At 42.8% G+C, this 27,765-nt stretch overlaps 1 protein-coding gene across 1 annotated transcript in view; it reads left to right on the top strand.

Moving 5' to 3' along the window:
* Window positions 1-26,689, top strand: part of LOC115135896 (2-acylglycerol O-acyltransferase 2-A-like) — a 28,254-nt gene extending 1,565 nt beyond the window's left edge. Inside the window, exons 3-6 of the mRNA XM_029671068.1 lie at window positions 16,813-17,017; window positions 17,282-17,456; window positions 24,673-24,872; window positions 25,445-26,689. Of these exons, the coding sequence (XP_029526928.1) occupies window positions 16,813-17,017; window positions 17,282-17,456; window positions 24,673-24,872; window positions 25,445-25,599 (735 nt within the window). The 3' untranslated portion in view covers window positions 25,600-26,689. The remainder of the gene's footprint in view (window positions 1-16,812; window positions 17,018-17,281; window positions 17,457-24,672; window positions 24,873-25,444) is intronic.
* The last annotated feature ends 1,076 nt before the right edge of the window (window positions 26,690-27,765 follow it).

Genomic DNA, 27,765 nt, shown 5'->3' with positions numbered 1-27,765 from the left:
CATGTGAACATCAACAACAAAATGGCTCAGATGTGTATTTTTCCTTTCAATTGCTATGCAGAGCTTGTTTGTCTAATTGAAAGTCTCAATAGGGTCACATGAATTATCATGAATTATCTTTGACATTGTTAAATCCATAATTGTTATTCTAACGGTATATCTAGACCTATGTATTTATTAATTTTATGTGAATGGTAGTGTTTCTTTTTTTTAAGCTTCTATTGGTCATTGTAATCAATTGTTATTTTCAGATGACCTAGAAATCAGCCATAGATAATCATAAATGTATTGTTTATGTAAATTCAGTGATGCGTTTGGATCTCCAACGACAGCCCTAGTGAGACATACCAATGTAAACCTTCATTGTAAATATAGAATGACTTTTTCTGCCATTGATAAAACAATCCTCAGATGGTGCTTTCTTTCTGAAATGAACTATGTAGAAATATGTTCAACCATTTATTAAACCATGAATAATGCAAGTCTTGCCGATATAGGCTCTGCTCGTTCAGGGTAGCTCACTGCCCAAGCAAAGCGTCAATATAAAATAGCCAGCCTACAGGCAGTGAGCGCAGTAAACTATACCATCCCACCAGCAGGAACACAGAACCTAACAGGTGGATGCTGGGGTGGAAACAGCCAGTGCATAGTAGCAGCAAGCGGTAGCAGGATGAGTGAGCAGATCCGGTCAGCTTAAATAGACTGACAAATAAGGTAGGTGTGATTGATATAAGCCTCTAATTTATGCCATCTCAGCTGATGCGGGGCACTCGGGTTTCTTTTCTGAACTGGCTCTGCTTAATTTCAGATAGAAAAGACATAGAAATACAGTACCAGTCAAAAGTTTGGACACACCTACTCATTCAAGGGGTTTTCTTTAGTTTTACTATTTTCTACGTTGAAGAATAATAGTGAAGACATCAGAACTATGAAATAACACATGGAATCATGTAGTAACCAAAAAAGTGTTAAACAAAAAACAAATCAAAATATATTTTATATTTGAGATTCTTTAAAGTAGCCACCCTTTGCCTTGATGACAGCTTTGCACACTCTTGGCATTCTCTCAACCAGCTTCATGAGGAATGCTTTTCCAACTGTTTTGAAAGAGTTTCCAAATATGCTGAGCACTTGTTGGCTGCTTTTCCTTCACTCTGCTGTTCAACTCATCCCAAACCATCTCAATTGGGTTGAGGTCGGGTGATTGTGGAGACCAGGTCATCTGATGCAGCACTTCATCACTCTCCTTGGTCAAATAGCCCTTACACAGCCTGGAGGTATGTTTTGGATCATTGTCTAGTTGAAAAACAAATGATAGTCCCATAAAGCGCAAACCAGATGGGATGGCATATCGCTGCAGAATGCATGCTGGTCAGGTGTGCCTTGAATTCAAAATAAATCACAGACAGTGTCACCAGCAGAGCACCCCCATACCAACACACCTCCTCCTCAATGCTTCATGCTTGGAACCACACAAGCGGGGATCATCCGTTTACATACCCTGCATCACAAAGACACAGCGGTTGTAACCAAAAATCTCAAATTTGGACTCATCAGGCCAAAGGACAGATTTCCACCAGTCTAATGTCCATTGCTCGTATTTAAAGTATATTCTTATTATTGGTGTCCTTTAGTAATGGTTTCTTTGCAGCAATTCGACCATGAAGACCTGATTTACTCATTCTCCTCTGAACAGTTGATGTTGAGATGTGTCTGTTACTTGTACTCTGTGAAGCATTTATTTGGGCTGCAATCTGAGGTGCAGTTAACTCTAATGAACGTATCCTCTGCAGCAGAGGTAACTGGGTCTTCCTTTCCTGTGGCAGTCTTCATAAGAACCAGTTTCATCATAGTGCTTGATGGTTTTTGCGACTGCTCTTGAAGAAATTTTAAAAGTTCTTGAAATGTTCCGTATTGACTGACCTTCATGTCTTAAAGTAATGATGGACTGTCATTTCTCTTTGCCTATTTGAGCTGTTCTTGCCATAATATGGACTATTTTACCAAATAGGTCTATCCTCTGTATACCACCCAACCTTGTCACAACACAACTGATTGGGTCAAATGCATTAAGGAAAGACATTTCACAAATGAACTTTTAACAGGGCACACCTGTTCATTGAAATACATTCCAGGTGACTACCTCATGCAGCTGGTTGAGATAATGCCAAGAATGTGCAAAACTGTCAAGGCAAAGGGTGGTTACTTTGAAGAATCTCAAATATTAAATATACTTTGATTTGTTTAACACTTTTTTAGTTACTAAATTACTCCATATGTGTTATTTCATAGTTTTGATGTCTTCACTATTATTCTACAATGTAGAAAATAGTAAAAATAAAGAAACCATGGAATAAGTAGGTCTGTCCAAACGTTTGACTGGTACTGTATGTTTAACCATTTACTAAGCAATGAATAATGCAAGTATTGGCGTTATGTAAATAATAATTTGTTCTTAACTGACTTGCCTAGTTAAATAAAGGTTAAATAAAAAAATGTAAAGGCTCTGCTCCTTCAGGATTGCTCACTGCCCAAGCAAAGAGTCAATATTAAATAGCCTACAGTCAGTGAGCACTGGAAACTACACAATCCCCCAAAACAGCAGAACCTCACACCATCCGACTATGTGTAGCTACGGCAGAGTGCCGTTTAGATATGATCAAATAGACCAGCTAAAGTGCATCTACCAGCGCAAGAACGAATACCAGGTGAGAATGTTAACCATGTCATGAGGGATAGAAGTCATACGTTGCTCAGTTTATGCCACACATAACGCTGGGTACCCTCACTTGAGGCGAGCTTCATCTGCCTATCTTGCCAATGTAACAGTGTGAACCCAGCTGCCCTAGAGATGCATCGCCAGGTGCACTCACTGATCAATACAAGTAGCCTGGTCATCTGTTGGCCTACATTAAATATATACCATCTAACAAGCAACCTAAGCAATATGCACCCAGCCAACCATCTGTAGTTATGCACTGAACTTTATTACGATACTGTAAGTGCCAAAGCAATGCTATTGACCATGGGCTGAACCAGTCATACCAAACTATAGTATAAAAGGCATGGTAGATGAACTCATCACTTTTGGGCATCCAAAATCTTATTGGCGTTTAATCTAATATAGCGTTTGTAGGAAGCAGAGGACTGACCCCCGTGATCTTCAGTGTGTATGCAGGGACAGATAGAGATGCCGATTAAGCAGCGCCGATGCGAAATGAATGAGCTGTGTACAGCTCAAGAGATTGTCAATGATGTGGGCTAAGGAAATGGAACCGCGATGAAAACCAGTATCTCGTCATTGGTTTTCCCACCGTCGGTGAGGAATAATGGATCGCCCGGCGTGGTCTGTGGTCGCCATTGCAGGTAGCGTAACATGGAAGGGAGGACAGAAAGCAGCGTTAGTTTGGGCAATGACAACAGTAGTAACTTTACCCATCCTATCAGTTTAAGAATGCTTTACCAACACTGTAAACATATGAGTGGAGTGACCATAATTCAAACCCGAGATCATGCAATGATTAAAGAGAAATTAATACGAAGTCTATTCCCCAACAGTAAAAACCATAGAAAGCCGCTAATAAAATTGAGTCATAAAGAGCTGTCATTTTAGCGTATGAGGATATTCTACCAATGCAACGTAGCTACTGGACCACTTGGGCTGACAATTATGATCATATGCAGTTGAATTAGGAAGTTTACATACACCTTAGCCAAATACATTTAAACATCTTGACATTTAATCCTAGAAAAGTTAGGATCAACACTTTATTTTAAGAATGTGAAATGTCAGAATACTAGAAGAGAGAATGATTAATTTCAGCTTTTATTTCTTTCATCACATTCCCGGTGGGTCAGAAGTTTACATACGCTCATTTAGTACTTGGTAGCGTTGCCTTTAAATTGTTTAACTTGGGTCAAACGTTTCAGGTAGCCTTCCACAAGCTTCCCACAATAAGCTGGGTGAATTTTGGCCCATTCCTCCTGACAGAGCTGGTGTAACGGAGTCAGGTTTGTAGGCCTCCTTGCTCGCACACGCTTTTTCAGTTCTGCCCACACATTTTCTATGGGATTTAGGTCAGGGCTTTGTGATGGCCACTCCAATACCTTGACTTTGTTGTCTTTAAGCCATTTTGCCACAACTTTGGAAGTATGCTTGGGGTCATTGTCCATTTGGAAGACCCATTTGCGACCAAGTTTTAACTTCTTGACTGATGTCTTGATGTTGCTTCAATATATCCACATAATTTTCCTACCTCATGATGCAATCTGTTTTGTGAAGTGCAAAGGTCTCTCCTGCAGCAAAGAACCCCCACAACATGATGCTGCCACCCACGTGCTTCACGGTTAGGATGGTGTTCTTGGGCTTGCAAGCCTCCCCCTTTTTCCTCCAAACATAACAATGGTCATTATAGCCAAACAGTTCTATTTTTGTTTCATCAGACAAGAGGACATTTCTCTAAAAAGTACGATCTTTGTCCCCATGTGCAGTTGCAAACTGTAGTCTGGCTTTTTTATGGCGGGCTTGGAGCAGTGGCGTCTTCCTTGCTGAGCGGCCTTTCAGGTTATGTTGATGTAGGACTCGTTTTACTGTGGATATAGATACTTTTGTACCTGTTTCCTCCTGCATCTTCACAAGGTCCTTTGCTGTTGTTCTATTGCACTTTACGCACCAAAGTACGTTCATCTCTAGGAGACAGAACTCATCTCCTTCCTGAGCGGTATGAAGGCTGCGTGATCCCATGGTTTTTAATACTTGTGTATGATTGTTTGTACAGATGAACGTGGTACCTTCAGGCATTTAGAAATTGCTCCCAAGTATGAACCAGACTTGTGGAGGGCTACAATTTCTTTTATGAAGTCTTGACTGATATCTTTTTGATTTTCCCATGATGTCAAGCAAAGAGGCACTGAGTTTGAAGGTAGGCCTTGAAATGCAGCCACAGGCACACCACCAATTGACTCAATTGATGTCAATTAGCCTATCAGAAGCTTCTAAAGCCATGACATTTTTTTCCCCAAGCTGTTTAAAGGCACAGTCAACTTAGTGCATGTAAACTTCTGACCCACTGAAATTGTGATATAATCCACTGTATGTGAGGTAATCTGTCTGTAAGCAATTGTAGGAAAAATTACTTGTTTCATGCACAAAGTAGATGTCCTAACCAACTTGCCAAAACTATAATCTGTTAATAAGACATTTGTGGAGTGGTTGAAAAACAAGTTTCAATGACATCAACCTAAGTGTCCGTAAACTTCCGACTTCAACTGTAGCAATACTGGAGGAACTCATGTAGGTTCCACAATCTCAGAATCAATCAAACATAACAGCGGCGGATCAGAGTGAAGCCGGGATGTATTGAGAGCAGTAGCACCTCCGATGCAGATTTCGATGCCCAGAGCTTAGAGCTTGCCCTCAACACTGACGAAAGAACCAGAGACGTGATGAGTTCCAGTATCTTTGCATTGGTTGCCAGCATCAATGTTGAACAAGAGGTTCGCCAGGTGCTGCCCGTGCTCAGCATGCAGGCAACATAACATGAAAGAGGACAAAGCCGTGTTAGATATGGCGATGAAGACTTCAGTTCCATGCCAATTCTTTCATCTCAGGGTGTATGACAGTACATTTAACATGTGAGAGTCCACATTGCAAACAGAACTTAAGAGATCATGCAAAAATAAAGCAGAGGAACATTTAGTGCATTTCAGACTGAAGAGCCCATAAAGCCAGAGTAATGTAACCCAACACTGTTGCCTTAACGTGAACTCAAACATGTGCTACTGAGAGAGGAGAGATACTCTTTGATATACATGTTCATTCCTTCTCCATAGGCCCTGAAGTGTAGGCAGACATGGATCCTTGAGTAGACTGCATGCTGAAGGGTCCTGATGCCCAAAATGAACTGAATCACTGCTAACAGAGCATGATAAAGCTGCATTTGCCAGACTGAAATTGGAATAGCAAAGGCATACATGGTTATATTACAGAATACATTGTACAGAGAGAAGAGCATACAGTAGACTGCTGCAGAGTGCACAGCTTAGCCATGACATACCATCACATAGCATAAAACATATGCATTACTAACAAACCCACAAAACTGCAACTAAACGTTGGTACAGGTTGTTTCGTAGCTACCTAAATAGCCTAATGTACTACTGAAATTGCTCAGCTGTAGCTGATGCATCTGCAGCGTGCACAGTGAGAGTGACCTGATAATCAACCTGGACCAACAATATTGTCTACCTGAGCTAAAGGCTAATGTCTAACAGTATATAATGGTGAGCCATGAGAGAAGAATGAATGACCTGATGAAGAGAGAATAGACCCCATAGATAACTAGAATAAGGTTGCATATAAGAGTGTCTGAAATAAGAACTAACAGACATTCCCCTGAGAGGCAATGAAGGCTTGATCACCAACACTGATCACCAAGTGAGTGTATAGCAAGCCCACCGCATGCTAGGTAATGCTAGTATCAACACCCATCCAACACGGCTGCAACTATATCAAGGCTTGATTAGTCATCGCACAGCGTCAGATTCCCCACTAAGATCCAAGGTGATAACTCTTCTTCCACAGATTTCAAGTTATGGTTAGGCAGTAGTATCCATTTAAAATGAGGCTGTACTTCTGTGAATATATGCTTAGCGATGGAAAGACCGAGTAGTGTTCGATGTAATATGAAGATAACAAAATGCAAGCAGAAGATTCAGTAATAACAGTACTAATACTGTTAATAAAAATTATAATATTCGCTCAAAACTGAAAGCGCGGATCACTGCATTTAACCATGGCAAGGTGACTTGGAATATGGCAGAATACAAACAGAGTAGTCATTCCCTCCGCAAGGCAATCAAACAGGCAAAACGTCAGTATAGAGACAAAGTGGAGTCGCAATTCAATGGCTCATGAGACATATGTGGCAGGGAATACAGACAATCACGGACTACAAAAGGAAAACCAGCCACGACCAGCTCACTTCTGTCATCATGAATTGCTTTGAGTCTAGTCAAGGATCATATCACCTCCACCTTACCGGTCACTCTAGACCCACCTCAATTTGCATGCGGCCCCAATAGGTCCACAGAAGTTGCAATCGCCATCACACTGCCCTATCCCATCTGGACAAGAAGAATACCCATGTAAGAATGCTGTTCATTAACTATAGCTCAGCATTCAACATCATAGTACCCTCCAAGCTCATCAGTAAGCTCGAGGCCCTGGGTCTGAATCCCGCACTGTGCAATTGGGTCCTGAACTTCCTGACGGGCTGCCCCCAGGTGATGAAGGTAGGAAACAACATATCCACTGCACTGATCCTCAACACAGGAGCCCCACAAGGGTGCGTGCTCAGCCCCCTCCTGTACTCCCTGTTCACCCATGACTGCGTGGCCAAGCACACCTCCAACTCAAACATCAAGTTTGCAGACGACACAACAGTAGTAGGCTTGATTACCAACAACGATGAGACAGCCTAAAGGGAGGAGGTGAGGGGTCTGGGAGTATGGTGACAGGAAAACATCTCACTCAACGTCAACAAAACAAAGGACATCAAGGACAACAACCACCTGAGCCACTGCCTGTTCACCCCGCTACCTTCCAGAAGGCGAGGTCAGTACTGGTGCATCAAAGCTGGGACTGAGACACTGAAAAACAGTTTCTATCTTAAGGCCATCAGACTGTTAAATAGCCATCACTAGCACAGAGAGGCTGCTGCCTACATACACAGACTTAAACTCATTGGCCACTTTAATAAATGGAACACTAGTCACTTTAATAATATTAACATATCTAGCATTACTCATCTCATATGTATATACTGTATTATATACTATCTACTGCATCCTAGTCTATGCCTCTCTGACATTGCTCATACATTTATATTCTTAATTCCATTACTTAGATGTGTGTATTAGGTATTTGTTGTGAAATTGTTTGATATTACTGCAGTCGGAACTAGAATGACAAGCATTTCGCTACACTCGCATTAACATCAGCTAAACACATATATGTATGTGACCAATAACATTTTGATTTGATTTTACTTGAATGAAGTGATCTCTACAATAGCACACAACACAATTATTTATTATTTATCTAGGCAAGTCAGTTAAGAACAAATTCTTATTTTCAATGATGGCCTAGGAACAGTGGGTTAACTGCCTTGATGAGGAGCAGAACAACAGATTTTCACCTTGTCAGCTCTGGGATTCGATCTTTCAGTTACTAGTCCAACGCTCTAACTACTAGGCTACCTGCCGCCACAATAGTCTATTATAGAATAAGAACAGTCGCTAGAATAATAATAAGATGAACCGACAAGGAGGACCGCCTGGGTAAAAGGCATGACACATGATTAGAACATGGTTAATAAATCAGAGCCTAAACCTACTGCTGCAATAAGAATTAAGTATAAATGAGTTGACTGAAATGATACCTTAAAATGTATGCTAATAGTGTGACTCATGCAACAGCAGGCTATACACAAAATAAGCCAGCAGATTTATAATTTCACAAGAGTAAAAGAGCAGCAAAAGTGTAGCAATACGAGGAGCGCACTGACCAGTTCAATTGAATGTGTTCTAGCTTATACTGTGTAAGGGTTCCAAAGATACTAACCATACCCAGATAATTTGTACAACATTTGAAGTGTGACTGCTGGTGCACGTCACATTAACCTATGTAACTGGAAAGACTCATAAAATGTAGGCCATCACTGATGTTTGCATTGATTGCAGCAGTCTCATGAGATGCGCAACATGCAGTGATAGTTACTATCCATACTGATGCTGCACTAAACTAAGTATAGAGACTTAAATACTATTGAATCACCATGATAACCACCATCTCCTGCCAGTGGCATATATTCATGGATGCCAAGGCAACCAGGCTTCCCCTAAAAATGACCCCCCCAGAAATGTAAAAATATAAAATGTATCTTTTGTCTCTGTATTTCATAATTTTCCTTCAATTTGCAAGAGGCTGAATGTATCTCACAGGAGAAAGGAGTTGACATTGTTGCCACCCATAGCATTGAAGGCAAGGGATGCCAGCCAGCATCTGGCCACCATTGACAAAAAAACAAATTTGCCAATCAGCATTGAGCTAAACTGAGCGAGCTCAGCTCTGAATGGTCCTGGCGCAGCAAAAAAAATAATAATAATAATAATTTTAAAAAATGTCTAGGGAAACCAGCTTGGATTGGCATCACTCCTATCAAATCCTACTAAGAGCATATGTCATTGGCAGAAAAACTTGAATTGCTGCATCTGATGGTGTTGTCCTCCGGTGGCTAGTTAAAATTGGCCCTTTCCTAAATTAGCCATGGATGGAGATAGGGATTTGGACTTGTGGTTTTACTTAATTTGCCTTACTGGCCAATGATAACAGCAATTCTGATCCAACCATTAATTAATTGTTGTTCCCCTGGCCTGAGGATGGAAGTTCAATATGTAGCTAGATGTAGAACGCTAAACTAGCTAACTTTGCCCATGAATGGAAGTTAGGCTATCGAGCAAGCATTTTAGCCAGGCAGCCTAGGACAACAAAATATTGAAGCGTGTACTGTATGAGAGTAAGACTGTTTCATCAACATGAAAGAGGATGGCATTGGCATTTCTCTACAAGTAGGGTGAGTCAACATGTTTTTCTACATGCACGAACACACGGACACACACACTTGACTTCCCCAGTGATTTTACCCACGCACCACTTCTGTCTCCTGCTCATAATCAGAAAACATTGCTACTCACTCACTACATATCAACGCATAGTCACGGGAAGTAGGGGTGCTGAGGATGCTGCTGCTGAAAATAAATAAATAAAATAATTATACAAAAAAAAAATAGTTCCAAAAGTAATGTACTGAGCCTTGTCCTGTATTATTGGACAAATATAGCCCCTCCCAACCCACGACCCAATTTTTTTTGCCCCCACCTTAAAATGGCTATGCTTGTATTCTACCCCTGCATAGGTTACTTCCTCATTGTATGGTGGAGGGATTATGCTCCATGAATGTGTTCACAGAGCGCACCGACTCTGCCTGAAAGCTGGTATTGTGAACAAACAAGTAGACTATATGATAGCCAAGTAGGAGTAGCCTAACTAGTTTGTAGCCGGCAATTGACTGACAACAGTAGCGCAACAACATGCTGATCCTCACTGTGAATGACATCCCTGCAGCAGCCAAACATTGCAACATGAGCATATTGAACGACGTGGGCGAGGTCCCAACACAGCTAGATCGCAAAAAATATATCAGAAAGCAGCAGCATAGTGTGAATTGGCTAGTTAATAAGGTAGCAACGTCAATGTGGAAAAAGCCAGTGCATCGTAGCAGCAAGCAGCAGCAGGATGAGTGCGCAGACCCGATCAGTTTAAATAGACCGCCAAATAAGTTAGGCGTGATTGTTACTCGCCTCTAATTGATGCCATCTCAGCTGAGGCGAGGCACTCGGGTTTCCTTTCTGAACGGGCTCTGCTTAATTTTGATGTCAACATCTTATCACTTCTATTAATTATAGTTCTCTGCTTTTACCATTGCATGAACTAGTACAGCAAATGTAGTTCAGAAAAGTTATTGTTAGAAACAAACAGTGATACAGCAGGTAAAAATAGACTTTCTATGAATGATACTGTATTTGGTTTTATCAATCAGTTGTAATGAACACGATGGGAGACAGAGAGCTGGTTTCAATTCGCAGGTGTTTATTTGTAAAGGACCACAGGAGGAGGCAGGTAGCTGGGTCCAAGGGCAGGCAGAAGGGGGTCCAGAAAGGCAACAGTACAGGCAGGGAAAGGCTAGTAACGTCATCCGGGAGATCAGGCAATAAGTTGATAACAGGAAATCCAATAGGCTAAAGTACAGGCAGGGAATAGGCAAAAACCTATCATACGCAGGAGGATTAAATTACAGCAACCACAGAGTTTGACTAGAAGTGTGTCACAAAACAAACAATAACTCACAACGATGGGGTGCAAAGAACTGAATTAAATAGTGTGTGATAATGACATACAGGTGTGTGAACAGGTGATCAGAATTCAGATGATTGGGATTTGGAGAGGGAGCTGCGTTCAGGGGATCTATGTGTTTGAGAGTGTGAGTTGGAAACAGACGCTACATCAGTCTGATATCTTCTTTGATAGCATGCTTATCTTTTGTACTTAGCACAGAGTGTGTCCTTAATGCCACTTCTCCAGTGTGTCCAAAGTTTTCCCAAGGTAGAGGCCCCACCTCAAGACTCTGCTCCTTTGAGTGGTGTTAAATGTCCCTGATTGTTCCATACAGTATACTGATAAGATGAAATATCAAAACCAATTGATTAGGGAACACAGTCAACACGTTCTACTGTATGTAAAGTGTTATGTGTGTATTGAGTATTCAGACAGAGCTTTATTGAGGCAGATGCGTTTTATTAGAGAGAGTAATGTCTCATTCAAGCAAAACAGAAATTAGTTCTGAATGCCACACGCACAAATGGGGAATTTACATAATTAGGTCATATGGACTTTCCTTAATTTCTCAAGGAAAGATACAGTACATTGAACACATCTAGATTACAAGTTCCCAACAAAGAGGACTTCCTCAAACAAACACATTTGAATGTCATTTCCCCTGTATTATCTCCTGGAATGTGCCGATCGAACATTTGACTTCATGCATTATTAAGGCTGGAATAAAGAGTCAATGTTAGTCTGAACAGAGCAGTGTCCTTCAGAGGGTGTCATCGGTTACACTGAGGTCTTGTTCTCCACCACCGTCCCTAATGACAGCGTCACTGCCTCCGACTGTGAGCCAACCACCTGATTTGAAAACCTGTTCTGCTCTCTGCAGAAATCAACACTAACTAGACACTGACTCCTCTCATGACTTTACATTTGTAGAATGTATACATGTTAGTCGCGTTGGAACCCAACTCTAAGCCAAAATGCAACAACATGCATATGCCAAGCCTGTGCATATCAAGCCAGATGGGAAAATGTATAAACAGGCATCAGAAGGAAACTCGTTTGTTTGTTAACATGGAGAAACAGGAGCCAATAATTAATCCTGAATAGAAAGGCTGCTGTGAGCAGGGACCAAAATAATGACAGGCCACTAAACAATTGGCCAGTGTTCTCTCACTATGTCAATCCACGACTAGAGCTCCATTCTCAATCATACAGGCATCTGTGTTGACCATGAGTACAACATCTGACAAAGTTCCATTCCCTAAAAACAAACAGTACAGTAGTCTTAGAGCTTGACGTATTCTGTCATCTGTTTTTGGAAAGTGCAATATCTCATGATCAGATAAAGGACTACAGGAAACGAGAGCAGGACAAACGGGTTGTTTAAAATCACAAAACCCCAAATGATGACAACCATCTCTGCAGCACTCCACCAATCAGGCCTGTATAGTCTGATGAAACCAAGGTTGAACTCTTTGGCCTGAATGCCAAGTGTCATGTCTGGAGGAAACCTGGCACCATCCCTACTGTGAAGCATGGTGGTGGCAGTATCATTCTGTGGGGATGTTTTTCAGCGGCAGGGACTGGGAGACTAGTCAGGATCGAGGGAAAGATGAACAGAGCAAAGTACAGAGAGCACCTTGATGAAAACCTGCTCCAAAGCGCTCAGGACCTCAGACTGGGGTGAAGGTTCCCCTTCCAACAGGACAATGACCCTCAGCACACAGCCAAGACAACGCAGGATAGGCTTCGGGACAAGTATCTGAATGTCCTTGAGTGGCCCAGTCAGAGCCCAGACTCGAACTTGATCGAGTTGCTTTTTGACTTTTAGGACCCCTATTTTTCTGTGTAATTTGGCCTTTACTACTACAGCCCATAGAAAAGCATTGAATAACACATTCATAAATTGAAGTCCAAAGGTAAATCATAAGGAATAAGGTTTTGAAGTGTATGTACTCTATCTAGGTTTTGAAGTGTATGTACTCTATCTACTCTATATATATAAGAAAGCTCAGGAAATATAAGAAAATGTTTGGACACATATTTCAGAACCCCTTATTTTTGTTGGAACAAAACTACCTCCTTACTTCTATTAATTTGTATGGGTTACCTTCAGACGAGTCCCGTGACACTTGTGGGGGTTGAAGAAAAAAACGGAGAACACCATAGTGTTCGTAACACCATAGTCACCATAGAGTCTTCCCTTTCCCCTGTGGGCCAAACTGTTCGGACGCTACCGACTTTTTCATGAGAAGACCGATTTTATGACAAACACCAATGTAGCTTGGCCCCCTTTCACCGCAGATGTGGAAGGCCAACATCCTGTAGGCGGATGTGACCCGCTTTATCTCAGCTCACTGGTCACCATAGCAGCACCCACCCGTAGCACACGCTCCAGCAGGTATATTTCACTGGTCACCCCCAAAGCCAAATCCTCTTTTGGCCGCCTTTCCTTCTAGTTCTCTGCTGCCAATGACTGGAACAAATTGCAAAAATCACTGAAGCTGGAGACTCATATCTGTCAGAGCAGCTCACAGATGACTGCACCTGTCTTGTACATAGCCCATCTGTAAATAGCCCATCCAACTACCTCATCCCCATACTGTTATTTATTTATTTTTGCTCCTTTGCACCCCAGTATCTCTACTTGCACATTTATCTTCTGCACATCTATCACTAAATTGTCAGTATTTTGCCACTACGGCCTATTTATTGCCTTACCTCCCTTATCTTAGCTCATTTGCACACACTGTATATATTATTTTACTATTGTGTTATTGACTGTATGTTTGTTTATTCCATGTGTAACTCTGTTGTTGTTTGTGTCACACAGCTTTGCTTTATCTTGGCCAGATCACAGTTGTATATGAGAACTTGTTCTCAACTAGCATACGTGGTTAAATAAAGGTGAAACATATATTTTTAATTTAAAAAAAGAGAGATATCCCTTATTGGGACAGTGGTAAGGGTGTTCATCATTGGCGCTGGTGGCCTGGGTTTGAGACCCGCTAGGGGATTCACCCTACTCTCATATTCTTAGCCATATACACTACATGACCAAAAGTATATGGACACCTTCTCGTCGAACATCTCATTCCAAAATCATGGGCATTAATATGGAGTTGGTCCCCCCTTTGCTGCTATAACAGCCTCCACTCTTCTGGGAAGGCTTTCCACTTGATGTTGGGATGTTGCTCCGGGGACTTGCTTCCTTTCAGCCACAAGAGCATTAGTGAGGTTGGGCACTGATGTTGGGTGATTAGGCCTGGCTCGCAGTCAGTGTTCCAATTCATCCCAAAGCTTTCGACAGGGTTGAGGTCAAGGCTCTGCGCAGGCCAGTCAAGTTCTTCCACAACGATCTCGACAAACCATTTCTGTATTGACCTCACTTTGTGCACGGGGGCATTGTGTGGCCTCACGTTCTGTGAGCTTGTGTGGCCTACCACTTCGCGATTGAGCCGTTGTTGTTTTTAGAGGTTTCCACTTAACAATAATAGCACTCACAGTTGACCAGGGCAGCTCCAGTAGGGCAGAAATCTGACAAACTGACTTGTTGGAAAGGTGGCATCCTATGACGGTGCCACTTTGAAAGTCACTGAGCTCTTCGGTAAGGCCATTGTACTACTAATGTTTGTCTATTGAGATTGCATGGCTGTGTACTCAATTTTATACACCTTTCAGCAACGGGTGTGCCTGAAATAGCCGAATCCACTAATTTGAAGGGGTGTCCACATACTTCTGTCTATATATAGTGTATGTTAATGTCATTATTTGGCAAAAGCTACAACATACCTATCTGATCTACTTAAAATTTGTTTGTCATTGAAAGACAGAAATCTATAGGATTCATCCTTGAATGAATCATCTCAATCCATAAAGTCAATAAATCCCACCATGCCAAGTGCTTAGTGTTTACTTAGCACAAAGCACTGCCCTTGTTTTGCTAGTGCGAGGTTAGTGTAGCCCAAGCTAGTAGGCGGGGACTTGATTCTTGGAGCTGATTGACCTTGAACTGCTAATCTCAAACACTGAGGTCGATACAAACTGTTTGTTGGCAGCTTTGTTTTGACATGACTGAGCGATGCTGATCACGAGCATAACATGCCCAGCACGATTACCCTGCTGAAAAAAAACGACATAGACCAGCATATGCTGGCGACTAATGCGTTTTTTTTTCTGGTGACCATCGCAGGTTGTTTTGAACACTGATGCTAGTATGTTGGTGACCATCTGATATTAGTGGCGTGGCTTTCAGATTTATTTTTGGCGAGTAAATTTGATTCTTGTTAAGTTCGTTCACCATAAATATTCCTTAAATATTTTTGCACATAACATATTCTAATATAATATAACAGTATTTACATATTGTAACAATGCGGTAACTATCCCAATGTTGGGATTTTCATAGTCCCTTAACTAAGGAACTCATACACTTGTGTAAAACTCATTAATGCAACAAAACTGTCAGTGTCTTCAACCTTAATAAAACAGAACAGATGAACTGGAATAACATTTACTCACAGGTGGCCATAAATAACTGAAAGCCACGCCTGCAGTCTTCTGATCTGACCCGCTGTGTGTAATAGCTCTAGAAACTAGCATCAACAACACAACTACATGACCCAATACCTGCAACCCAGTAGTAGGGTCAGGATACAAACCCAGCATTTAGAGTGTAGGGGTAGCCTATTAATACAGACTTTGTAATTAATTGTGCATGTTTATCGTACATGCTGTTAGAACAAATGTTCTAGACGTGAATGTTGTTATGAACCGGGTCGTAACAAAGAGGAAGACAACGCGGAGATAAAGAAATAGCAAAAATATATTTATTAAATAAAGTAACCTACACAAGTAACAATGGTGTGTGTAGTCAGTGTAAGGGAGTGGATACGTGCATAGATGGTGATGATGAGGGGTGTTGAGGTGCCAAAACAAATGAACACAAAGAAGCTCCAAAATGCCACAAAAAAACAGTGTCTACATGGAGAGTGTCTCCTCAACAATGGGGGAAAGATGTATTTATCCCTGGGACACACCCGAGACCAGGTGTGTCTCATTTAGCTGACGACCCTTCCAGCACCGCCCACCGACCTCGTATTAAGGAAAACAAGAGCAGAGGGAAAGAATTCAGCACGCAGAGTGGGAGGGTCGTCACAATGTGCACTTTTAAATTGGGTGGACTGAGACTAAAAAACATTGCCATAGACTGAAGTAAAATCAAATGTATTTATACCATCAGAGATGCTCTAAAAGCATCTGATATTCTCAAGTCCAAGTCAATGCAGAGTCCCCCGGGTCTCAAACAGAATAGACCTGAGTCCACCTTGTTCATTGGGCAGCTAGACCAGCTAGACCATGCTGGTCGGACAAGCTTGACCAGCATCAGACCAGCACTGACCAGCGATTGACCAGCATGGACTAGCTTGAAATTTATGCTGTTTTATGCTTTTTTTTCAGCAGGGTAGCTAACAAGAACTTTTGACCCCATCCTGTGACCTCTGGCATGATCCTCCATCCTGTTTATCTCTGTCTATGCACAGAGACAGACGACACTGGTCAATACTGGTTAGAGGCAGGGTAGTCTCTTCTGACAGCCGCTGTGGAGGCAGACAAACAACAGCGAGAACTCACAGGCGACGTGATGAAGATATAGGCCAAATACCTGGAAGTCAATTCATAGACTTCCATGAGAGTATGGTTTTCAATTAAACTTTCAAATGTTTTGAAAGTCTCTGATAAAGATTGAGATTTAGAAACACATTTGATGCATCCTGTGTACTGTGTTGTGCAGTTGTGCATAACTATTTTGACTATTGAAGTCCTTAGAAGTGACTCCGCTCTGTGTTGTATTGCAGCTGGTGAAGACAGTGGACTTGGACCCCAGGCAGAACTACATCCTTGGTTTCCATCCCCATGGGATCCTGGTGGCTGGAGCCTTCACTAACTTCTGCACGTATGCTACAGGCTTCAGGAAACTCTTCCCTGGCCTGGACAGCTTTCTGCTGATGCTACCTCTCTGGTTCAGAGCCCCCTTCTTCAGAGACTACATCATGATGGCAGGTTAGTGGGGTTGGGGTTAGAGGTCAAGGTCAAGGCAGGGTTACTGTGAAACACTTTGTGACAGATGTTGCTGTAAAGACAAGATAGCAATATAAATACATCTGATTAATTGATTTACTGATAGATTGATTAGGGACAACCATCATGATACAAATTAACATGTTTGATCATTGTTCGACAGTGAAGAATAGTGCACCAAACTCCCCCCCCCCCCCCCCCCCACTGTTAACTACACCTGATCTCAGTGTCTACTGTGTGTCCCAGGTCTGATTCCCTCGGACAAGGAGAGTGCCAGCTATCTGTTACGTCGACAGGGAGGTGGGAATGCCGTTGTTATAGCGGTAGGAGGAGCCCCCGAGGCCCTTGACGCACGCCCTGGCGCCTTCACCATTCTCTTAGCCAATAAGAAGGGCTTCATCAAACTGGCAATGGAACATGGGTAAGACCAGGGCCAGAGGTGGCGGAGTACATTTTACTGCCTGTGTCTCCGATGAAATCTTCTAACTACTCTCATGGTTACACAAGTGACTTCAACTGTGTCAATGACTTCATCATTGTTTGATATTACTGTTCACAGTGTGTACTTGTGGATGGCTTACTGAAATAGTGCCATGTGTAAGCCCTTTGGGAATTTCAATTGGGAGCATGCAAGCACCGTATGACATACAGAGGGACAAGTGAAGTGACACCTTGATTGATTGAATTTATTAGACCATTTTTAAAATACATATATGAGGGCGCTCCAGCCTCAACATAAAATATCACCATTTCCATTGTGGTCCTTTTGTAAGGGGGAGGGGGAGGGGGGGCAGCTGAGTACCAAAACGTTTATTTCACCATACCACTATTACATCCTTCTAGTGGAATAGTTGTGGTTATCCCAGAACAGGTTAAAGTAGTTACATAGGTACCTGGGGACCAGACTGTGGACTATCGTATGTACATGACACAACTTCATATGAGAAACTCTCTCCTCCACTTTGAGCCATCTGAGGCTTTCAAGGTGGGAATGGTCAAGATGAGTACGGTTGAGTAAGGTTAAGAATAATCCTGACTAATTTGCTCTGAGATGTCTGCAGGCATCCGGGCACTACTGTACCAGGAAGAGCACTCATAGTTGAAGTGGCCAATGCCACCATTGCATTCTTATCCAGATATTTGGAGGTTCTTGCCTTGAACCTAATTTTATGGTTCACTTTGGATAACTTTTTGTGCCATGCTCTCCTCTGTCAGATGATTATCTAGCACACATCCAAGATAATTAACTGAGTCTTTTGCTGTGACCACTATGTCACCTACTACCACCTTAAAGACAGGGGATTTCCTCAGTTTCACAGTAGACCAGTACAAGAGGGACTCTGTTTTTCCAAGGTGTAGTGACATATCAAATAAATCTAATAAAATACATCTTTATTTGTCACATCCACCAAATACAACAGGTAGACCTTACCGTGAGATGCTTACTTACAAGCCCTTAAACAACAATGCAGTTCAAGATATAGAGTAAAGAAAATATTTACAAAATAATAAATAATCATCAAAAAGTAACACAACAAAATTACATGACAATAACGAGGCTATATACAGGGAGTACCGAGTCAATGTGTGGGGGTACAGGTCAATCGAGGTCATTTGTAAAATGACAATGCAAAGATAGATAATAAACAGCGAGTAGCAGCGGGTGGAGTGGGGGGGTGTTCAATGTAAATAGTCTGGGTGGCCATTTGGTTAATTGTTCAGCAGTCTTATGGCTTAGGGGTAGCAGAGAGAAGAGAGAAGAGTCTATGACAATTTTTTGGCCTTCCTCTGACACCACCTTTATAGGCATATATAGTATATAGGTCCTGGACGTCAGGAAGCTGGGCCCCAGTGATGTACTGAGCCTTACACACTACCCTCTGTAGTGCCTTATGGTCAGATGCCAAGCAGTTGCTATACCAGGCGGTGATGGAACCAATCAGGATGCTCTCAGTGATGCAGCTGTAGAACTTTTTGAGGATCTGGGGACCCATCCCAATCTTTTCAGTCTCCTGAAGAGGAAAAGGTGTTGTCATGCCCTCTTCACAACTGTCTTGGTGTGTTTGGACCATTATAGTTCGTTGGTGATGTGGACACCAAGGAACTTGAAACTCTCTGTCACGCCCTGATCTGTTTCACCTGTCCTTGTACTTGTCTCCACCCCCTTCAGGTGTCGCTTATTATCCCCAGTGTATTTATCCCTGTGTTTCCTGTCTCTCTGTGCCAGTTCGTCTTGTTTTGCCAAGTCAACCAGCGTTTTTCTCCTTGCTCCTATTTTTCCCTGTCTCTGTTTTTCCTAGCCCTTCTGGTTTTGACGCTTGCCTGTCCTGACACCAAACGCTCCTGCCTGACCTTTCTTCCTGCCTTGACCTCAAGTCTGCCTATCGTCTTGTACCGTCTGGACTCGGGACCTGGTTACTGAAACCCTGCCTGTCCTGACCTTGAGGCTGCCTATCGCCTGGTACTGTTTGGACTCTGACCTGGTTTATGAACTCTCCCCTGTACCTAACCTGCCCTTTGCCAACGACTTTTGTTATAATAAATATCGGAGCTCAATCATCTGCCTGTGTCTACATTTGGGTCTCGCCTCATGCCCTTATACTCTCGACCCGCTCCATTCAGCCCAGTCGTTGTTAATCGGGGCCTGTTTGGCCCTCCTTTTCCAATAGTCAACGATCAGCTACTTTGTCTTGCTCACATTGTTGGCCTGGCACCACGCTGCCAGGTCTCTGACCTCCTCCCTATAGTCTGTCTCATCATTGTCGTTGTGTCATCAGCAAACTTAATTATGGTGTTGGAGTTGTGCTTGGCCACGCAGTAGTGGGTGAACAGGGAGTACAGGAGGGGACTAAGCACACACCCCTGAGGGGCCCCAGTGTTGAGGATCAGCGTGGCAGATGTGTTGTTGTCTACCCTTACCACCTGGGGGCGGCCTGTCAGGAAATCCAGGATCCAGTTGCAGAGGGAGGTGTTTAGTCCCAGGGTCCTTAGTTTAGTGATGAGCTTTGTGGGTACTATGATGTTGAACGCTTTGCTGTAGTCAATGAAGAGCATTCTCACATAGATGTACATTTTGTCCAGGTGGGAAAGGGCAGTGTGGAGTGCGATTGAGATTGCGTCATCTGTGGATCAGTTGGTGTGGTATGTGAATTGGAGTTGGTTTCATGCCGGCTCCCGCTCCCCCTCCCTGTGTAATGCCCAACGCAAGAGATGAGAAGCAGATACAGGGAGTGAACCATTTAATATAGACGGACATGCAACAGAATAAGAACCGCGTCTGGACATAAACACGACACAACAAACAATGCTACTACAGGAAACAACACAGAGGAGCAGATGTATATGCAGGGCCCACAACAAAGTGATGGAGTCCAGGTGAGTCCAATGAGCGCAGATGCGTGCAATGATGGTAACAGGTGCGTATAACGACAGATAGCCCGGCGCCCTGGAGCGCCAGGGAGGGGGAGCGTGCATAACAGTACCCCCACCCCCCTTTAGGGGTTCCACCCGGTGTCCTACATGGGCGAGCCGGACGGGCCGGCTGAGGCATGACAGCCTGACGATCCCACAGCGGCGTAGAAGCCCCATGGGTCAGCTGAAGCATGACGTGGGATGGGAACCTGCCGAGCCAACTGAGGCAAGGAAACGTCTCGAGCCAGCTAGGGTGTGACAGCCTGACGAGCCAGCTTAGGCACCCCTGGTTCCATCGGCGGTGGAATCCAAGCCCGACGTCACCAACAAAACATAACCCTGATGTTTCTTGTATTAGTAGTAGCATTCTGTAACGCCCAACACAGGAGATGAGAAACAGGTACAGGGAGTGAACCATTTAATATAGATGGACATGCAACGGAACAGGATATAAACACGACACAACAAACAATGCTACTACAGGGAACAACACAGAGGAGCAGACGTATATGCAGGGCCAACAACAAAGTGATGGAGTCCAGGTGAGTCCAATGAGCGCAGATGTGTGCAATGATGGTAAAAGGTGCGTATAATGACAGGTAGCCTGGAGCCCTTGAGCAACAGGGAGGGGGAGCTGGAGCGGGGGTGACACCCTGGCGCTCGAGGATTACGCTTCTTTACACGCACCTGTCACCATCAAAACACGCAGCTGGCTCATTGGACACACCTGGACTCCTTCACATTGTTGATTACTCCTGTACATCTGTCTGTTCCTCAGCGGTGTTCCCTGTGTAAGTATTAATTGTTGTTACAGTATGTGTTCCTGTCCAGATGCTGTTCCATTTCATGTCTGTCAGCTTTTAAACCTTCACTCCCTGTACCTGCTTCTCATCTCCTGCATCGATCCTTACAGTGGGCCTAGGGTTTCCGGCATAATGGTGTTGACCGAGGCATGACCATTTCAAAGCACTTCATGGCTACCGATGTGAGTGCTACGGGACGGTAATTATTTAGGCAGGTTACCTTCGCTTTCTTGGGCACAGGGACAATAGTGGTCTGTTTGACACATGTAGGTTCCTGTCGTATAGTCATTTACTGACGTTCAGAAGTTCAGCACTGAGGGCTTTCTCAACCACATTTTTGTCTTTGTGGGAAACCAACAGTGCAGAATTATCTGCATACAGGAAAAGGTCACATTTACAGGCAGATTTCAGATCATTTATATACAACAGAAATAAAAGTGGACACAGCACATTCCCTTAGGGTACCAAAAGTTCAAGATTTTGGTTTTAGACCGGGTCCCATCCACATACATCATCTGTTTTTTTCCTATCAGATAAGAGATAACAGATTCATGGCTAAGTTGTTAAAGCTCATGGCTCTTCGTTTGATTAACATAATCTCATGATCCACTGTATCAAATGCTTTTTGGAGATCTAACATAAACCATAGCACAAAATGGCCCACCATCTACTTCCTTCCTGATGGGGTCAGTTAGATATAGTAGGCAAGTGTCAGTGGAATGGGATTTTCTAAAGCCAGACTGGAGCTCATATAGTAGGTAATGTAAGGAAATATAACTCAATCTGCTCAAACATAATCTTTTCCATGACCTTCGATAAAATACACAGGATTGAGGCAGGCCGACATTATTCTTTTCATTATATAGAGGAATGTCCCTTGCATGTTTTAGCTCACTGGGAAAAATGCCTAGTTCAATATACAGATTTACAATGTGAGTTACAGTTGACTCAGACACTTTTTCAAAGGAAAAAGCATCGACTTGAATCCCTTGCTGCTAGTAAAACTGCTGTAATTTTCTCGCTAATGTATTAGCTATAGTTGTAATGTAGCTATTCAGACTGTCTGCAACCATGGTCTTGTCTGATGTAACCTTTCCTCCAATGTCCAAGCTAAGTTTTTGAGTTTTGTTCTTCAGTCTGTTACTGTAACCCAACAGCTTCAGACAATTCCATAATTTACTCGGATTATTCCTGTTCTCAACCATTTAAATAATCTTTCTTGGCCTTCTCTATCATCCTGTTCACCTAATTTCTTACAGTCAATAAAAACATAATCTGCCCTGGATTTCCTGAACTCCAGAAAGCGTTCATTTCTAAGCTTAATTGCTTTTAAAATGTTATTGTTTATCCATGCTTCTGTTCTTTGCTTAACATGGCCAAGATGTTCAAATGTTCATAAATGACCAGCATGGTCAAATAATAGTAATCACAGTGAACAGGTCAGGGTTCCATAGCCGCAGGCATAACAGTTGAAACTGGAGCAGCAGCACGGCCAGGTGGACTGGGGACAACAAGGAGTCATCATGCCAGGTAGTCCTGAGGCATGGTCCTAGGGCTCAGGTCCTCCGAGAGAGAGAAAGAAAGAAAGAAAGAAAGAAAGAGAGAATTAAAAAAGAGCATACTTAAATTCACACAGGATGCCGGATAAGACAGGAGAAATACTCCAGATATAACAGACTGACCCTAGCCCCTGACACATAAACTACTGCATCATAAATACTGGAGGCTGAGACAGGAGGGGTCAGGAGACACTGTGGCCCCATCCGATGATACCCCCGGACAGGGCCAAACAGGCAGGATATAACCCCACCCACTTTGCCAAAGCACAGCCCCCACACCACTAGAGAGTTATCTTAAACCACCAACATACCATCCTGAGACAGGGCCGAGTATAGCCCACAAAGATCTCCGCCACGGCACAACCCAAGGGGGGGGCGCCAACCCAGACAGGAAGACCACGTCAGTGACTCAACCCAGTCAAGTGACGCACCCCTCCTATGGACGGCATGGAAGAGCCCCAGAAAGCCAGTGACTCAGCCCCTGTAATAAGGTTAGAGGCAGAGAATCCCAGTGGAGAGAGGGGAACCGGCCAGGCAGAGACAGCAAGGGCGGTTCGTTGCTCCAGTGCCTTTCCGTTCACCTTCACACTCCTGGGCCAGACTACACTCAATCATAGGACCTACTGAAGAGATGAGTCTTCAATAAAGACTTAAAGGTTGAGACAGAGTCTGCGTCTCTCACATGGGTAGGCAGACCATTCCATAAAAATGGAGCTCTATAGGAGAAAGCCCTGCTTCCAGCTGTTTGCTTAGAAATTCTAGAGACAATTATGAGGCCTGCGTCTTGTGACCGTAGCGTATGTGTAGGTATGTATGGAAGGACCAAATTGGAAAGATAGGTAGGAGCAAGCCCATGTAATGCTTTGTAGGTTAACAGTAAAACCTTGAAATCAGCCCTTGCAAGTGTAGGGAGGCTATTACTGGAGTAATATGATCCAATTTTTTGGTCTAGTCAGAATTCTAGCAGGCGTATTTAGCACTAACTGAAGTTCATTTAGTGCTTTATCCGGGTAGCCGGAAGGTAGAGCATTGCAGTAGTCTCACCTAGAAGTAACAAAAGCATGGATTAAGTTTTGTGCATAATTTTTGGAATGTTACGTAAATGGAAAAAAGCTGTCCTTGAAACAGTCTTGATATGTTCGTCAAAAGAGAGATCAGAGTCCAGAGTAATGCCGAGGTCCTTCACAGTTTTATTTGAGACGACTGTACAACCATCAAGATTAATTGTCAGATTCAACAGAAGATCTCTTTGTTTCTTGGGACCTAGAACAAGCATCTCTGTTTTGTCCACGTTTAAAAGTAGAAAGTTTGCAGCCATCCACTTCCTTATGTCTGAAACACAGGCTTCCAGCGAGGGCAATTTTGGGGCTTCACCATGTTTCATTGAAATGTACAGCTGTGTGTCATCCGCATAGCATTGAAAGTTAACATTATGTTTTCGAATGACATTACCCAACTCAGTTTTCCCCTGATTTTGCTGGTAATACAGCGAGTTCATCTACAGCAGCTTGAGTCTTATTTCGTGGGATACACAAAGCTTGCTCAAATCAAGCGTTTACATGTCATTACATCAATAGTGGAATCATTTAGGACAAACTTCAACACACCCATGAGTAAAATGGAAACTGGGCCTGTTCTCTACAAATATACTGTACCTTACAAACTCATAGAGATGATCGTAACAAAACTGAAGGCAAAACTTCTGTCTCAACTCACCTCACCTCTCCTCTCCCCATTTACATTACATTTACATTTAAGTCATTTAGCAGACGCTCTTATCCAGAGCGACTTACAAATTGGTGCTTTCACCTTATGACTCCCCCTCCGTCACCCCACTACTCTCCTCTACCCATTCCCTCCCTAGTGCCCATCTGGTGCCGGTCTTCTCCTTCGGGGAGAATGAGTTGTTCGACCAGGTGGAAAACTCTCGAGGCACCTGGATCCGCTTGATTCAGGACAAGCTGCAGAGCTTCATGGGTATCTCTCTGCCCCTCTTCCACGCACGGGGCATTTTCCAGTACAGCTATGGTATCATGCCCTACAGGAAGCCCATCAACACTGTGGGTGAGTAACATTCTATGTCACTATATCTGCCAAATCTTTTATCCTATTTCTCTATCTTTCTCCTATGTTGTAAGGCAATTGTTGTTTTTGGCAGAAGTTTCATATCAGTAAACTAACTGGCAGAGATGGTTCTCTGTCATTAAACATGAGGAATATTGATATGAGAGGGACAGAGAGGGGCAGATTTGCCCTTGGAAATATTTGACTTACTAGAATGTTACTAGAGAGTAACATTGTCAGTTTGCCGCAACTCAGCAACAATGGCTGGCACACAGTTAGTCATCTGTCTGTGTACATCTATTGGCAAGGCCCAACGATGGCATATTTAATTTTCAATTCCCACTTGAAAAGTAAAGTCATGAGTAAAATCATATTCAAAAGCAAATACGTTTTTGCCCATTATGCACTACTACCAGTGGCATACCGCAGTTTCACAAGGCCTGTTTTGGTTTGGGCCCTCCAGAGCTCATGCCCCCCCCCGCACTGTGGGGCTGTGTGGTACACCAGTGACTACTACAGTAACCTATATTTGAATGTAATGTCATCATGCATACCCTTGGACCTTTCCACAGTGGGACGGCCAATCAGAGTGGAGAAGAATGAGAAGCCCACAGTGGAGGAGCTTGACGCCCTCCATCAGCTCTACACAGAAGAACTCAGCCAGCTGTTTGAGGAGCACAAGGGCAAGTATGGAGTGCCAGAGGACCAACACCTCAGCTTTGTCTGAGCAGGACTCACAACCAGGAGAGTGAGAGTGAGAGAGAGAGAGAGAGAGAGAGAGAGAGAGGGGAAGGGGGAGAGCATCAAAACCGTAATTGGAGTTGCACCACCAAGTCCTTTCACTTTCCTCAACCAGAAAAACCTTTACAGCTATAACCACCTGAAGGATCCAGACCAAACTACAGGAGACAAGTAACACGAGGAATTGATATGGACATTCTTAGCCACGATATGGACAAAATCTTTCCCGTCACAAAAAGCACTGTATTATGTATGTCAACTAGATTCAGCCACGGGCCTATTTTTTCTTGAGTGGAGGGTCGGGGGACCGGAACATAATTGCAAATCATTTGGAGACTGCAAATTGACCGCAAGAAGCCCAAACAGATATAATGTTTGACGAAAACTTGCTTACATTTGTATATGACCAAATGTCTCTCTATTATGCGTGAGAATACTTGGGAACAGATTTCTCAAATGAAAATCATTTGGAGCTCCTGGTGTTTTTACAATCTATTATGTCCAACAATGAAAAAATAAAAACATTGTATTTTCTTTGCTCAGAAAACTTGGGGTGCAAATAAAACCACCTATGAGCCAAATTCGGCCCTCGGGCCGCCAGTTGGAGAACCCTCTCCTAGAGCCACATTTTTGCCTTAATCCACAGATGAAGTGACATCTGTCTGGGTGATTCGAGACTTGTATAAGTCTGTAGATCCTATCAAATAAAAGTCAGAGGTTGAATGGAGATTTCATGTAATGGGGTGATGCACTGTATCCTCACTTACAGTATATAAGGCCTCTAGGTCTCCTATATCAAAAACACACTAGGAAAAACTGGGAATAATTCTCATTTTACTCACTGTTTTTACATAATAATACTATATCTGGTTAATAAGTTTCCATTTACAGTATATATTTAAATTCCCAATTTATTAATTTTAAATGTCTCTGTCTTAATGTCTCTGTCATGTATACATTTTTCACAATATTGTAATATAAAATCTGTTAAAATAACTGATACTATTTTTCTCAATTGCATTGTTTTTATTATAATACCAGTTAATTTATTTTAATAAAGGTGATTTCAGTTCTCATTCACTGTATCAAACTTTGCACATGGCCGCCCATCCAGTTCTGATGAATTAATCAAGGGTCAGTGACAGTTTGAAGTTGGACCTGGTCCTTCAGAGATAAAACTATCTGTGCACTTTCACAACACTTTTTTCATGACTGCGATGGCCAGGGTGACATATTTCCAAACGGGCAGCAGACTGACACCTGGTCACATATTAGTGTGGAGTGGATAGTGTCCAGGCACTTTCAACAAAGACCGATGACCCTCAGGCCATAAAAACGAAAAGCACAGGGAGAGATAACCTATTCATAGATGCTAGCTAACTTTAGAATCTATTCACAAAGGTTTCTTCCTTCCGATGGGGGAGGTTTTATTTAGAGCCCGACTTTCAATCTGAACGGTAACACGCATTGCTTTCTTATGGAAACATAAGGACCTTATCTTTCATATCAGCGTGAGGTAGTTGTATTAGTTCTAAGTATATATTTTGCATTTGTGAAATTATTTTGATGTATTATGAAAGAACCATATTGCAATTAAGAATCGATTCACGTTTAGATGTATTTGGCTGTTTTGGCTGCCACAGCCAGTCTCCCTCTCAACACTTCATGACCAAAGGTATGTGGACACCTGCTTGTCAAACGTCTCATTCCAAAATCATGGGCATTAATATGGAGTTAGGCATTACAGTTGGAACTATGCATTCGGGTAGGTAGCGTTCTCCACTCCAGCCGACACTTGATATTACACATGGTGATCTTAGGCTTGTGTGTGGCTGCTCGGCCATGGAAACTCATTTCATGAAGCTCCTGACGAACAGCTATTGTTCTGACATTGCTTCCAGAGGCAGTTTTCAACTCGGTAGTGAGTGTTGCAACCGAGGACAGACCTCGGAGTCTTCACCAACAGGAGTATAGAGTGGTCTGTAGAGTACTCCAAATAATTCAATCCGTAATCTAATACACAATTCACAATGACTTTATTTTGTGGGATAGACATTGGGTTTAACAACTAGGGTTACAAACAGGTCGCTAGCCCCCGACTGCATTATTTGACATGTCCAATGGGGTTATACAGGGTTAGGTCAACATGAAA

Source organism: Oncorhynchus nerka, linkage group LG10 (genome assembly GCF_034236695.1).
Source record: "Oncorhynchus nerka isolate Pitt River linkage group LG10, Oner_Uvic_2.0, whole genome shotgun sequence".
In the NCBI taxonomy this organism is placed as follows: domain Eukaryota; kingdom Metazoa; phylum Chordata; class Actinopteri; order Salmoniformes; family Salmonidae; genus Oncorhynchus; species Oncorhynchus nerka.
The sequence above is the reverse complement of the archived record's forward strand: the minus strand, read 5'-3'. Positions and strand labels throughout refer to the sequence as shown.